Genomic DNA, 13,470 nt, shown 5'->3' with positions numbered 1-13,470 from the left:
GTATGTCTTCTTTGGAGAAATATCTATTTAGATCTTCTGCCCATTTTTGGATTGGGTTGTTGGTTTTTTTGACATAGAGCTGCATGATCTGTTTGTATATTTTGGAGATTAATCCCTAGTCAGTTGCTTGCAAATATTTTCTCCCATTTTGAGGGTTTTTGTTTTGTTTATGGTTTCCTTTGCTGTGTGGAAGCTTTTAAGTTTAATTAGGTCCATATGTTTATTTTTGTTTTTACTTTCATTACTCTAGGAGGTGGATCAAAAAAGATATTGCTGTGATTTATGTCCGAGTGTTCTGCTTATGTTTTCCTCTAAAAGTTTCATAGTGTTGGCCTTACATTTAGGTCTTTGATCCATTTCGAGTTTATTTTTGGTTCTGGTGTTAGGGAGTGTTCTAATTTCATTTTTTTACATGTAGCTGTCCAGTTTTCCCAGCACCACTTATTGAAGAGGTTGTCTTTTCTCCATTGTATATCCTTGCCTCCTTTGTCATAGATTAGTTGACCACAGGTGCATGAATTTATTTCTGGGCTTTCTGTCCTGTTCCATAGATCTATATTTCTGTTTTTGTACCAGTATCATACTGTTTTGATTACTGTAGCTTTGTAGTATAGTCTGAAGTCAGGGAGTCTGATTTCCTCCAGCTCCAATTTTCTTTCTCAGGATTGCTTTGTCTATTTGGGGTCTTTTGTGTTTCCATTTAAATTTTAGAATTTTTTTTCTAGTTCTGTGAAAAATGCCATTGGTAATTTGATAGGGATTGCATTGAATCTATAGATTGCCTTGGGTAGTATAGTTATTTTGACAATATTGATTCTTCTAATACAAGAACATGGTATATCCTTCCATATAGGTAGTTACTTTTTTTTTTTAAATTTTATTTGTTTATTTATTTATGGCTGTGTTGGGTCTTCGTTTCTGTGCGAGGGCTCTCTCCAGTTGCGGCAAGTGGGGGCCACTCCTCATCGCGGTGCGCGGGCCTCTCACCATCGCGGCCTCTCTTGTTGCAGAGCACAGGCTCCAGACGCACAGGCTCAGTAATTGTGGCTCACGGGCTTAACCGCTCCGCGGCATGTGGGATCTTCCCAGACCAGGGCTCGAACCTGTGTCCCCTGCATTGGCAGGCAGACTCTCAACCACTGCGCCACCAGGGAAGCCCAAGATAGTTACTTTTGTAAAATAAAAATAAAGTACTAGAAAAAGAAAAGTGCAAAATACAAGCCCTAGTATTTTGTTGTTACATTCAACTGATTTAAAATTACTCTGTCAATTACTGTAAAAGTTTCCAAATGCTTACCCTCAATTTCTTCTTCTCTCTTTGTGAACTGGTAACAGACGATACTTTGAGTAACCCTGGTATAGAGCATGGAGAGCTGTCCGGGAGATAGCTGGATCAGGAGGTGGGGCTGGGGGGAGGAAGTTAGGTCTTGAAGGAGAGGAGAGGGGGAATGAAGAAGGAATTTGAAGGTCATGTGAGACTCAGAGACCCTGAAGACAACCTTTGGGTACTTCCTGGTTGGATCTCAATCTGGCCTTACTTGCCTGACAAGACATTTCCCCCACACCCAGTACACTCCCTACCCCAGTTCTAGAAAGCAGACATTTGTGAGTAGAAATGGTAAGTTGTTGGACAAATGAAAATTGTAGGGAAAGCCAAGAAGACTCCTAAATGCTTTGGAGCTTCTGGCACCCTTTTGACATTGATTGTTACCATTCACCTTCTATAAAATAATAAGAGGGCCCAGCTTACATCAGTGATTAAGTTGATGTGCATATAGGAAATGTCCAGGTGGGACATTTGAAACTGATTGCGGAAGAAATCAACTTTTTCTGACCTTCTCTTTGAATCTACCTACAGACGTTACCTCAGATTTTTGCTGTCATTTGTCTTTGTTAAAGGAAAGATTTCCCTGGAAAGTTCATTCCCACCTTGGTACAGGAGGATCATCAAATGCCAGATTATGGGGCTTCTCTTACTTGCAGAAATAATTTCGGACTCTTTTCTGTGCAGCAAAGTGCTCCTTGGAAAGCAGTTTGCTTCTTGTTACACCACTTTGCAGTGTAAAGCCTTATGTTTGGCAAGGCCCCTCACAGTCATTTTAGCCTCTGGACATCATATTGTGTTGTTGGGAAACTAGAAACATCTATGCAAATGGGAAAGCCTAAGGCTTCAGCATTCCTCCTGCAGTATCTGACAGAACTGCCATATAGAGAGAATTACAGAGGGTGAGGTAGGCATGTGATATAATTACCACTTGGGACAGTAAGTGAGTAGGATTTGTTTACAGTAAATCCAAATTTAAGAAATCTTTTCTTAAGAATTTTTTTTGGCTTGGTAGTCATAACGGCATTCAAAATGAATTTATTCTGTTCAGCATTGCTGTTAGGAAAGTGGGGTTCTGTTTCTGTTGGAAAATTTCCACTGTCAGGAGAGGTGAGTCTTTTCCATGCTAGATTTTAAGCATCTCAAGTTACAGGCTTTTTTCTTTTTGATTATTTATAGCCATTAACTTGAAAACAAACACAGGGACAGAATCCACTTAGCCACCTTGAATTTAAACAACCCTACAGAATATGTAAAACAGACATTGGACCTCAGACAGTGACTCCCAAGAGAATAGACACAAGGTGATCCCTTTGACCAGTTTACTGCCCGGAGCCAGTTTCCAGGTTGCAACACAGGGAGAAGTAACCCAGGTAGACACCAGTGGTCTCCCTGAATTGAGGGAGCAGAGTTATGAATTTGGGGAGGCTAGGATTTTCAGGGGAGAGAACTGGAGAGGAACGAGCCAGACAGAGAGGCTTTAGAGACCTGCAGAGGCTCCCCTTCAGGTCTTCAGCTGAGCATTAATTTCATGCTTATGATACTAACCGAGGACAGGGAAAGAACCACCAGAAAGGAGCAGGCAGAACAACACTTGGAAGTTCACACAGGGCCAGGAATAGTTCATGTTCTCACCAGCCACAGGGAAAAAACCTTTTACTCTACTGGATGTTGGTTGTAGTACTCAGAAAGGTATTGCCTCAGTAGTGAGGTAACGTAAGCCCTAGACTAAAGGCTGCCCTGGTCCTACCGAATGAAACTTAAAAAGCAAGTCTGAAGGATCAAACTATTGCCAAGTAACTTAACTGCATCTTAACTGCATAAAGCTCAAGACTATTTAAAGGAATGGAAGAATATCCAGCACTTAACAGGGTAAACCAATCACATGTTAGCAAGCATGGAAAGAAGCAGAAAATATGACCTATTATGAGGAAAATGACAATAATTGGAAAAGACACCAGGTGATGCAGATGATAGAATTAGTAGACAAGGACATTAAAACAATTACTGTAACTATATTCCATATGTCCAAGGAGTAGAGGAAAGCATGAACAGGTTAAGGAAGACATGGAAAATATGAAACTCACACAAATTAAATTTCTAAATGTGAAAACTATGTTTTGATGGATTTGCATCTGATTAGGCATAGCAGAAGAAAAAATAGTGCCTGTTAAGCAAGAGCAATAGAAACTATTAAAAAATAATAGAAAGAAAAGAGGATTTAAAAAATGAACAGAGTATTAAGCTGGAGTGGCTACATTAATATCAGAAAAAGTAAATTGTAGAGCAAAGAATATTTCTAGGAATAAAGAAGGTAATTTCATAATGATAAATGAGTCAATTTGTCAAGAAGACATAACAATCCTAAACATTTATGCACCAAATAAGAGAACCTCAAACCTTATGAAGTAAAATCTGATAAAACCGCAGGGAGAAATGGACAAATCCCTTATTATAGTGGGATATTTTAATACCCCTCTCTCAATAATTGATAGAATAAGTAGACAGAAAATCAGTAAATATAGAGAAGACTTGAATAACACTGCCAGCCAACTTTACCTAATTGGCATTTTAAAAACCCTCAACCCCAAAACAGCAGAAGACACATTCTTTTCAAGTATTCATTGAATATTTACCAGGATAGACCATATTCTGGACCATGAAACAAGTCTGAATACATTTAAAAGAATTTAATTCATACAAAGTATTTTCTTTGACACAATGGAACTAAATTAGAAACCAATATTAGAAAGATCTTGGAGAATTTCCAAACGTTTGGAAACCAAATAACATATATCTAAATAATCCATGGATCACAGAAAAATAATCAAAATTAAAATTAGAAAGCATTTTGAACTAACTGAAAATGAAAGTAGAACACAGCAAAATGTTGGGGTTGCAGCTAAAGCAGTAGCTTGAGGGAGGGCTTCCCTGGTGGTGCAGTGGTTCGGAATCCGCCTGCCAATGCAGGGGACTCGGGTTCAAGCCCTGGGCCGGGAGGATCCCACATGCCGCGGAGCAGCTAAGCCCGTGCGCCACAACTACTGAGCCTGCGCTCTAGAGCCAGCGAGCCACAACTACTGTAGCCCGTGTGCCTAGAGACCGTGCTCCGTGACAAGAGAGACCACTGCAATGAGAAGCCCGCGCACTGCAACAAAGAGCGGCCCCAGCTCGCCGCAACTAGAGAAAGCCTGTGCACAGCAATGAAGACCCAAAGATAAATAAAGACAGCCAAAGATAAATAAATTAATTAATTAAAAAAATAGTTTGAGGGAAATTTATAGCATTCAAGGCCCATATTCCAATAAAAGGAATATCTCAAGATTTTTTTGAGGTAGGCTTGTATTGCTACAACCTTCCCTCTTAGAACTGCTTTTGCTGCATCCCATAGATTTCAGATCATGTGTTTCCATTTTCATTTGTCTCCAGGTATATGTTTATTTCCTCTTTGATTTCTTCAGTGACCCATTGATTTTTTTCATAGTATGCTATGTGTTTGTATTTTTTGCAGTTTTTTTCTTCTAGTTGATTTCTAGTCTCACACTGTTGTAGTCAGAAAAGATGCTTGATGTGATTTTAACCTTCTTAAATTTATTAAGACTTGTTTTGTAGCTTAGCATGTGATCTATCCTGGAGAATGTTCCATGTGCACTTGAAAAGCATGTGTATTCTGGTGTACATGTACACCAATGTTCACTGCAGCATTATTTACAATAGCCAAGATATGGAAGCAACCTAAGTGTCTGTCAATAGATGAGTGGATAAAGAAGATGTGGGGTGTGTGTGTGTGTGTGTGTGTGTGTGTGTGTGTGTATGCACACATACAATGGAATATTACTCAGCTATTTAAAAAAGTGAAATCCTGCCATTTACAACAACATGGAAGGATCTAAAGAGTATTATGTGAAGTGAAGTAAGTCAGAGAAAGGCAAATACTGTATGATCTCACTTATTTGCGGAATTTAAAAAAACAGACAAAACCAAAATAGACCAATGAATACAGAGAACAAACTACAGAGAACAAACAGGTGGTTGCTGGAGGGGAGAGAGAGTGCATGAAATAACTGAAGGGAATTAAGAGATACAAACTCCAGTTATAAAATAAGCCATGGAGATGTAATATATAACATTAGGAATATGGTCAAAAATATTGTAATACCTTTGTGTGGAGACAGATGGTTACTCAACTTATTGTGGTGATCATTTCATAATGTATGCAAATGTCAAATCACTATGTAGTACACCCGAAACTGACTTAGAATTGTATGTCAACTATATTTCAATTAAAAAAGCCAGGTCTGAAATTAAGGACCTCAGCTTTCAACCTTAAAGAAACTTAGGAAAAGAAGAGAAAATGAAACCCCAAATAAGTAGAAGAAAAGAAATAATAAAGGATAGAGTGGAAAACAATGGAACAGAAAGAAAGAAAAGAGTAGATGAAAAGCAAGAAAGTCAAAAGCTGATTATTTGCGATCAATGAAATTGATGAGCCTCTGGCCAGACTGATCAGAATAAAGGAAAGAAGATACAAATTACCAGTATCAGTAGTGGGACAGGTGGCGTTATTTTTCTGCAGATATTAAAAAGAATAATAAGGTAATATTATAAACAACTTTATGCCAATTTGCTTGAATATTAGATGAAATGGACAAATTCTTTGAAAGATACAAATTACTGAAACTCAATCAAAAAGAAACTTAAAAATTCTGAACAGCTATATATCTATCAAAGACATTGAATTTGTAGTTAAAAACTTTCCCACAAAGAAAACTTCAGGCCCAGATGGCTTTTCTGCAAGAATTCTACCAAACATTTAAGGAATAAGTAATACCAAGCTTATACATATTCTTGCAGAAAACTGAGGAGCTGGCAATACTTTCCAACTCATTACTCTGATAGGAAACCCAGACCAACATATTGGAAGAAAAGAAGACAGCAGACCAGTATCTCTCACGTATACAGATGCAAAAGTTCTCAAATTTGTTTTTTAGAAATAGAATCCAATAATATATTGTGAACAAGTGTGATTTTCCTAGGAATACAAGGTTCTTTAACTTTTGAAAATCAATCAACAGGGACTTCCCTGGTGGGCCAGTGGTAAAGAATCCACCTTCCAATGCAGCAGACGCGGGTTCGATCCCTGGTCGGCGAACTAAGATCCCACATGCCACAGGGCAGCTAAGCCCGAGCGCTACAACTACTGGGCTCGCACACCTCAACTAGCCCGTGTGCCACAAACTACAGAGCCCCTGTGCTCTGGAGCCCGTGCGCCACAACTAGAGAGAAGCCTGCACGCTGCAATGAAAGATCCCACATGCTGCAACTAAGACCCGATGCAGTCAATAAATAAATAAATAAGAAAAATAAAACCATGTCATAGTCATTAAAACAAAAGAAAATCAACATAATTTACCATATTAACAGAATAATAATGAAAAACCATTTGATTATTCCAATATGTGCAGAAAAAGCATTTGACAAAGTCTAATGCCCATTCCTTCTAAAAACTCTCAGCAAACTAGTAACGGAAGGAAACTTCCTTAACCTAATCAGGGGCATTAATGAATAATCTACAGCTAATGTTATACTTGCTTGTTATCAGGAATAAGGCAAGTATGTCCACTCTCATGAATTTTATTCAATGTTTTACTGGAAGTTTTAGTGTCATAAGTCAAGAAAAGAGAATAAAAGACATCCATCCAGATTATAAAGGTAGAAGTAAAACTCTTTATTTGCAAAATGTGATAATCTGTGTAGAAAACTCAAAGAGTCTACAAAAAAGTGAGTTTACCCAGATTGTGGGATATAAGGGAAATATATAAAAAATTTTATTTCTATATGGTAGGAATGAACAATTGGTAATTGAAATAAAAAATCAATACTATTCACAATAGCATCAAAAATTGTGAAACCTTGGGTTAAATTTGACAAAACATGTGAGACCACACACTGAAAACTGCAAAACATTGCTGACAGAAATAAGAAATCCTAAATAAATGGAGAGAGATGTTAATGGGTTAGAAGATTCAGTATGTTAAAATGTCAGTCTTCCCCACAGATAGTCTGTAAATTCAACTTGATCCTAATAAAAATCTTAGCAGTAATGAACTAGATACAATGCTTTGGGTCCAGAATAGGGATATACACTCTTACAGTTAATGAGGGGTCTGATCCTTACCAGGCTTAGAAGAGCGTGTTCCTCTCTGCTGGGGAGAGATGGGGTGAGGGCAGCACCATCCGAACTTCCCTCTCAGCAAATCCTCTTCCGCAGTGCATAGGTAAGATGTGAGGGTGCCTGGTATTACTGTATTATATATACTCAGTCTTTGATATGGCTCCTGAAACTCAGAGACAACAGAAAATGTTGCATTTAACACAACCTATTACAATATTTGTTAAAGTGTTTTAGAAACTCCAGGGCGTTATGTGAGTGTTATACTTAATGTAACAGCGTATCCAAATTAAGAGTCCTGGGACCAGCCATCTTGTCACCCAGAAACCTGGAGACTAGGGAAGTCCTCCCTTGGATAGCATTAGAGGCTACTGAATCTAGGAAACAGAGTGGAATCAATCTGCAAATAATTAGTCTTTTAAAGTATTTAAAATTAGGAATAAGATCTATTTATCTAAACAATTGTAGGGCTTTGCAAACTTTTGTGACTTTTCATTACAAAGTTTTCATGTGGATGAAACTTTTCATTAAATGAAAGAAATAGTTAGAACCAGGTAATCCTATTTTACATGAAGAAAATTATTAAGAGATATCAACTCAAGCCCTGGTTCACTCTGAGTTTATGGGGAGGGTTCCCATGACGTGGGTGGGCAGAGAAGGTCAAGATACAAAAGGACACACAGAAGGATGCCAAAGAGGCCAGATGGGTGCTTTTCTATTGATGGAGAACATGGGGGCAAGGCATTGTAGACATCAGCCTCCTGGGTCCATATCACCAACACCTTTCCAACATCAGTCTGTTCTTATGGTGCTGGGTTAGGAGGTGGTGATAAAGGGGATGGTCATAGCTAGAGGTTCTTCCCTCAAAGCAAACAGGCAAACAAAACCCCACATACACCTCCCAAAAGCCAGAATATTTTTCCTTTGGTTAGTATTCTGGAATTTTTATTAAACACTTTATCTCTTCTGACTTATTTGCTTTCAGTTGAGGCGAGCTTATATCTTCATCCTTTGAACCCTTAGGACATGGCAGATGTTGGGGGGGTTGCCCATCTCTCCCCATGTGCTGCTCAGAATGTCATCAGGTGGGCTGGTGAAAGGAGCACACAGCTGTTCCCAGGCGATAAAGAGGAAAGGAAATTGTGTCCTTGATTTTATTTTACTTTCTTTGGTATGTGTGTGGTGGTGTGCCAAGATCTTGACTTTTTTACTGTATTTCTTTAGTTTTAGGAAACGTCATTTAATTTGGTTCTAAAATGAAATCTGATGTTCTTAACTCTTGGGGGCTGGAAGGAGTTAATCCTTACCGTTTCCTGTGTGTCTGGGCAGTGAGCATTCTGGGGGCTATGCGTCTTGTCTCTTGCCCCTCCTGGGGCCTGCCACTTAGCGATTACCCTGTACCTATGTGTCTGATGAGCAAGAGGGTACGTGAATGCCCAAAGTGCAGGCACAGCACTGCTGACTGAAAAGAGAGGCAGGCAGCAAAATGGGTATTGTACAGCCCAGTTCCTTCCCAGGATGATTTTGTATAGGTTAATCTTTTTGTACGTAAAATCTTTCCCCATATGTAAAATTGATACGGCACATGCCTTTACAGAACCGCAGTGACCCTTATCCCCAAACCCCTCATCAGTGATGGACCCTGAGCCCTGTATGGAGCTGTGCTGACCCCACAGCTTGTAGAAGATCCAGGGCTCACCCTTGGCAGTGACTGCTCGTTTATGAAGAAGGTGACCCAATAGCCAACACAGGTTATCTGAGGGGAGCCTTGGTCAGACATAAGGAGGTACTGAGAAGCTTTTATGTTACTGCAATTTTGGTTCTGAAGATTCACTTTATTACTTTTTAAAATTACAGCTTTATTGTGATATTCATATGCCATTCAATTCACCCATTTAAAGTGTACAATTCAGTGGTTTTTAGTATATCCGTAGACTTGTGCAGCCATCATCAAAACCAGCTTTAGAACATTTTTCGTCACCCTAAAAGAAATCCTGTACTCCCCAATCTAGCTGTCACTCTTCAATCTCTGTCCCACCTATAGTCCTGGGCAACCACTAATCTACTTTCTGTCTGTATAGATTTGCCCATTTTGGACAGTTCATATAAATGGAATCATAAAAATGTAGACCTTTGTGGCTGGCTTCTTTCACTTAGCATGATATTTCATCCAAGTTGTAGCATGTGTCAGTACTTCACTCCTTTTTTTTGGCATTCTGCTTTTTATTTTTATTTTTTTATTTTTATTGGGGTATAGTTGTTTTACAGTGTTGTGTTAGTTTCTACTGTACAGCGAAGTGGAGTTCCCTGTGCTATGTAGCAGGTTCTCATTAGTTATCTATTTTATACATATTAGTGTATATATGTCAATCCCAATCTCCCAGTTCATCCCACACCCCCCCCCACCCCTTTCCCTCCTTGGTGTCCATATGTTTGTTCTCTACATCTGTGTCTCTATTTCTGCCTTGCTTCATTCCTTTTTATGGCTCAGGAATCTTCCATTGTATGGATATACATTTTGTTTATCCATTCATCAGTTGGTGGACATTTAGGTTGTTTCCACTTTTGGGCTATTATGAGTAATATTGCTGTGAACATTTGTATACTAGCCAAATATTTTTATATTTTCACTTTTTGTCACTTTAGACTGACATATGTACAGGTACATAATTTTGACTCCTTTTAGAATCCAAAGCTGTAAGATTTCTTTATGGCAGTAGAAATACATGGAGCACATTTCATGTAGCAGAATAGACTAAAGGGTAGTTAAAAGAAAGTACTTGTTAATGCAGCCAGGGTCAATTTTAAGGGAAAATAAGCTTAAAATAATTTTCTCTAAGCTTTCATTTGATTAATAATTTTCTGTGTATGTACCTAAAATATGCATCAACATGCGTATTTATCATTTCAATTATAATGGTGTGATTGGCTAAAAATTTGAACCTATGTAAATTCAGTCTAATTCTTCCATGTATGAGGGCTTACTCCATGCCAGTCATTGTAATAGGTGATGGGTATATAATGGCAAACAAATAGACAGGGTCTGTGCCTGCACAGTACTTATATCCAGTCTCACTGAGGGTCAGAGCGTGTGTATGAGGACATCCAGCGTGTAGGACAACATACTGCCCTCTGCTGGGGAAGCACAGGGCACCTTTGGAGCTTCAGAGGAGAGCCCAAACCAGAGGGAAGTCAGGGAAGCTTCCACAAGGAAGTTCATAACCAGGCTGGAATCTAAAGGAGGAATGGATGTAGATAAGCAAGAGGAGGGGATGTGGAGAGGAGGAGGAGATGGGGTGGAGGAGGGGAGGGAAGGAAGAGCATTCCTAAGCAGAAAGTTCAGTATGCTCAGGGCATCACCTGTTAAAGGAATTGAAAGTAGTGTTCAAGGTGAGGTGTGCGGGGAACTGAGGATGCGAAGAGCAGAGAGAGGCCTGGTACGTTGATAACTGCCCCAAGTGGTCTGGACTCTACCCCAAGAGCTGGGAATTCATTGAAGGGCGCCACATGATCTGCATTTTTCATTTTGGACACTCAAGGGCATGTTGAGTGGAAGGTGGGGGGCAGTGAGAGGGCAGGTCATTTGCCATGGGGGTCAATGGGAGGCTTGAGCCCAGCATGCCAGGGAGCCCGGAAGAGTCACTGTGAGGAACAAGGTGAGCAGATGGGTTAGAGCAGCAGCTTCTGGGCCAAAGCTGAATATTTTAAATCTGCATCATCAGACATCATGGAGGGACATGCCCCTAGGGATGTGGCAAAGCGCTGCACTGGCATGGTTGTGGTTCAGTGTGTCCCTTGCCTTAACTGAACTGTGTTGAACTGAGTTGCATTAATTGAACTGGAAATGCCAATAAAAGTAGAGAACAAAAACTGCCAAAACCAATTCTGCGGATGATAGAGTGCCAGCCATCCTTCGTTCTCATTACAGTCAAAAGTCGGCAGCTCCCCCGTTGACTTCACGTATTTGCTATTTATTCTTTGAAATCGAAAGCCTGGAAGAGAAGCTAATTAATTCTCTGCTGCCAGGAATCAAGGAGTCAGGGTTGGTGGGCGAGGGGGTAGTAGGGCAAGATTTACCTGAGCGGTTGTTTTGCAACCTTTGGGAGGCCAAGTATCTCTGTTCTTAGAGTCAGAGGGGAATTAAACACCGGGCCAGGCAGGAAGGGGGAAGCAACCCACCTCATGGGGAGGTAGACATGTGGCTGTAAGCTTTGCTCAGTGAGGAGCTGAGGCTGGAGGAGCTGGGTGACTGGTCAGGGGTCAGAGGGCGAGAGACGGTGGATATAGAGTAGGTCTGTCTGATTCCAGATTGGTGATCTTCCTGCTCCAGCAAGGCATTACCTGAAGGAAGATGCTGAGGGCCTGGACAGAGGTGGCAGTGGCCCTGCCGTGGCCGTCTGCACGTGGCACACGGGTGGGGGGAGGCGGCATAGCAGTGGTGATTAGTTTATGTTTATTAAACTCCCCGTAGATGAGGGGCCCTCTTAGGGACTAAAATTTGAGTTAATCTCACTTTCTGACCATCTCCATGTGGGTATTTGTTGCTGCAGCTGAGATACACCATGTCGTGGTTTGAGGCAACTAGATACATTTCCTGTTTGGCAAGGCCACACTTTTGGACCAGGGGGCCCTCTGAGAGTCCATTGAGTCTGCCTGCGTTCATCCGGCATTCAGCTGGAAGGCTTTCCCTTGCAGCTCAGTGACAGGGCTGGCTCTTGGGAGACAAGGACACCATGCACAGGTGAAACCATGCTTTTAAGGTCTCACCAGACATGCAGATGTCAGAGCAACCCAGATCACTTTGGCCTCCCTTCTGGAGAACGGATGCACGCCTAGTGGCTGAGCACACGACTTCCGTTTTCTCCTCTCAGGGCAGTGACTCGCGGCTTTTTTATGCTTTGTCCAGGTGTGTACCCTACAGCTGCAGCACCCCAGGAGGCCGACAGCAGCAAGAAACTGGCTCATCTACTGAACGCTGTGACGGATGCTCTGGTCTGGGTAATCGCCAAGAGCGGCATCCCCTCCCAGCAGCAGTCCGTCCGCCTGGCTAACCTGCTGATGCTCCTTTCTCACGTCAGGCACGCCAGGTACAATCCCTTCGGGTGCTGCTCCACGGGGTGCGTGGTGGGAGGGGGCTGTGCACATGCCCAGAGGAGGGTGAAGAGCTTTGGAAGAAGGGTTGTGCAACTTTGAGATGGATAAGGCAGAACTGCCACCTTTAAGGGAAAATGAACCCCTGAAAGGGAAGGGGGTGCATCATCAGTGCACACACCTGTAACCAAAGACCGGCCACAGCGAGCACTGAATGTGGCATGGTCCTCATAGGAGCTTTTTATGGCGTCCTGTGTGGCTCATCTGGTATTCAGTTGCTGGGGCTTTTAGCTTGTTTATGGAGCTCTGAAAGGGGCAGTTAGTTCCTCTCCTAGAGTGAACTGTCACCTCTTTCTGCACTACCCAGGGCTGGGGTCCTGAGGTCTTTTCCTGAAGAGGTTAAACCCAGCTCCTCTAGATCAGCTCTGAGGCTGGGGAGGTACACAAAGGCTTCCCTAAGAGCTGTTCTTTTCTTACGATAGCATCAGGATGTTAAGAGTGAGACCTAAGAGAACTAGTGAGCCCAGTAGGTTGGGAAGGCAGGGCGTGGGTAGAGTGTATTCAGGAAATGGAAATTGTGCGCGCTCATGGAGGGGGATGGTGTGCGATGATGGTTTCATGCTGGTACCATGCGGCTCAGTGCTTGCTGTCACCCAGGAGGAGGGTAGCCCTGCCATGGGGCTGGAAGAGGGGAGATGAGGATGGAAGGTAGGTGCTCCCTCGAGGATGAGGGAAGTCTGGGGGTGGTGAGAAAGGACAACACACACCTCAAGAATTTTACCAAGGGGGAGGAAATGGAAATGACCTCTGCCTCTGTTTCCTCTTTAATGATTACTCAGCACATGACCATTTGCAGAGCAGAAACAGTCCATCCTCATTAATC

At 41.6% G+C, this 13,470-nt stretch overlaps 1 protein-coding gene across 5 annotated transcripts in view; it reads left to right on the top strand.

The window, feature by feature from the left end:
• Positions 1-13,470, top strand: part of ESR2 (estrogen receptor 2) — a 63,607-nt gene that overhangs the window by 43,954 nt on the left and 6,183 nt on the right. For 4 of the 5 annotated variants that reach the window (XM_028169235.2, XM_057542109.1, XM_057542108.1 and 1 more), the window contains one exon: positions 12,403-12,583. In XM_028169235.2, the coding sequence (XP_028025036.2) occupies positions 12,403-12,583 (181 nt within the window). Of the gene's footprint in view, positions 1-7,505; positions 7,579-12,402; positions 12,584-13,470 lie in introns of those variants that run through there. The other variant, XM_057542110.1, reaches the window with a different exon arrangement.

The sequence above is a fragment of the Balaenoptera acutorostrata genome, chromosome 3 (assembly GCF_949987535.1).
Source record: "Balaenoptera acutorostrata chromosome 3, mBalAcu1.1, whole genome shotgun sequence".
In the NCBI taxonomy this organism is placed as follows: domain Eukaryota; kingdom Metazoa; phylum Chordata; class Mammalia; order Artiodactyla; family Balaenopteridae; genus Balaenoptera; species Balaenoptera acutorostrata.
This window is presented reverse-complemented; position numbering and strand designations above follow the sequence as displayed.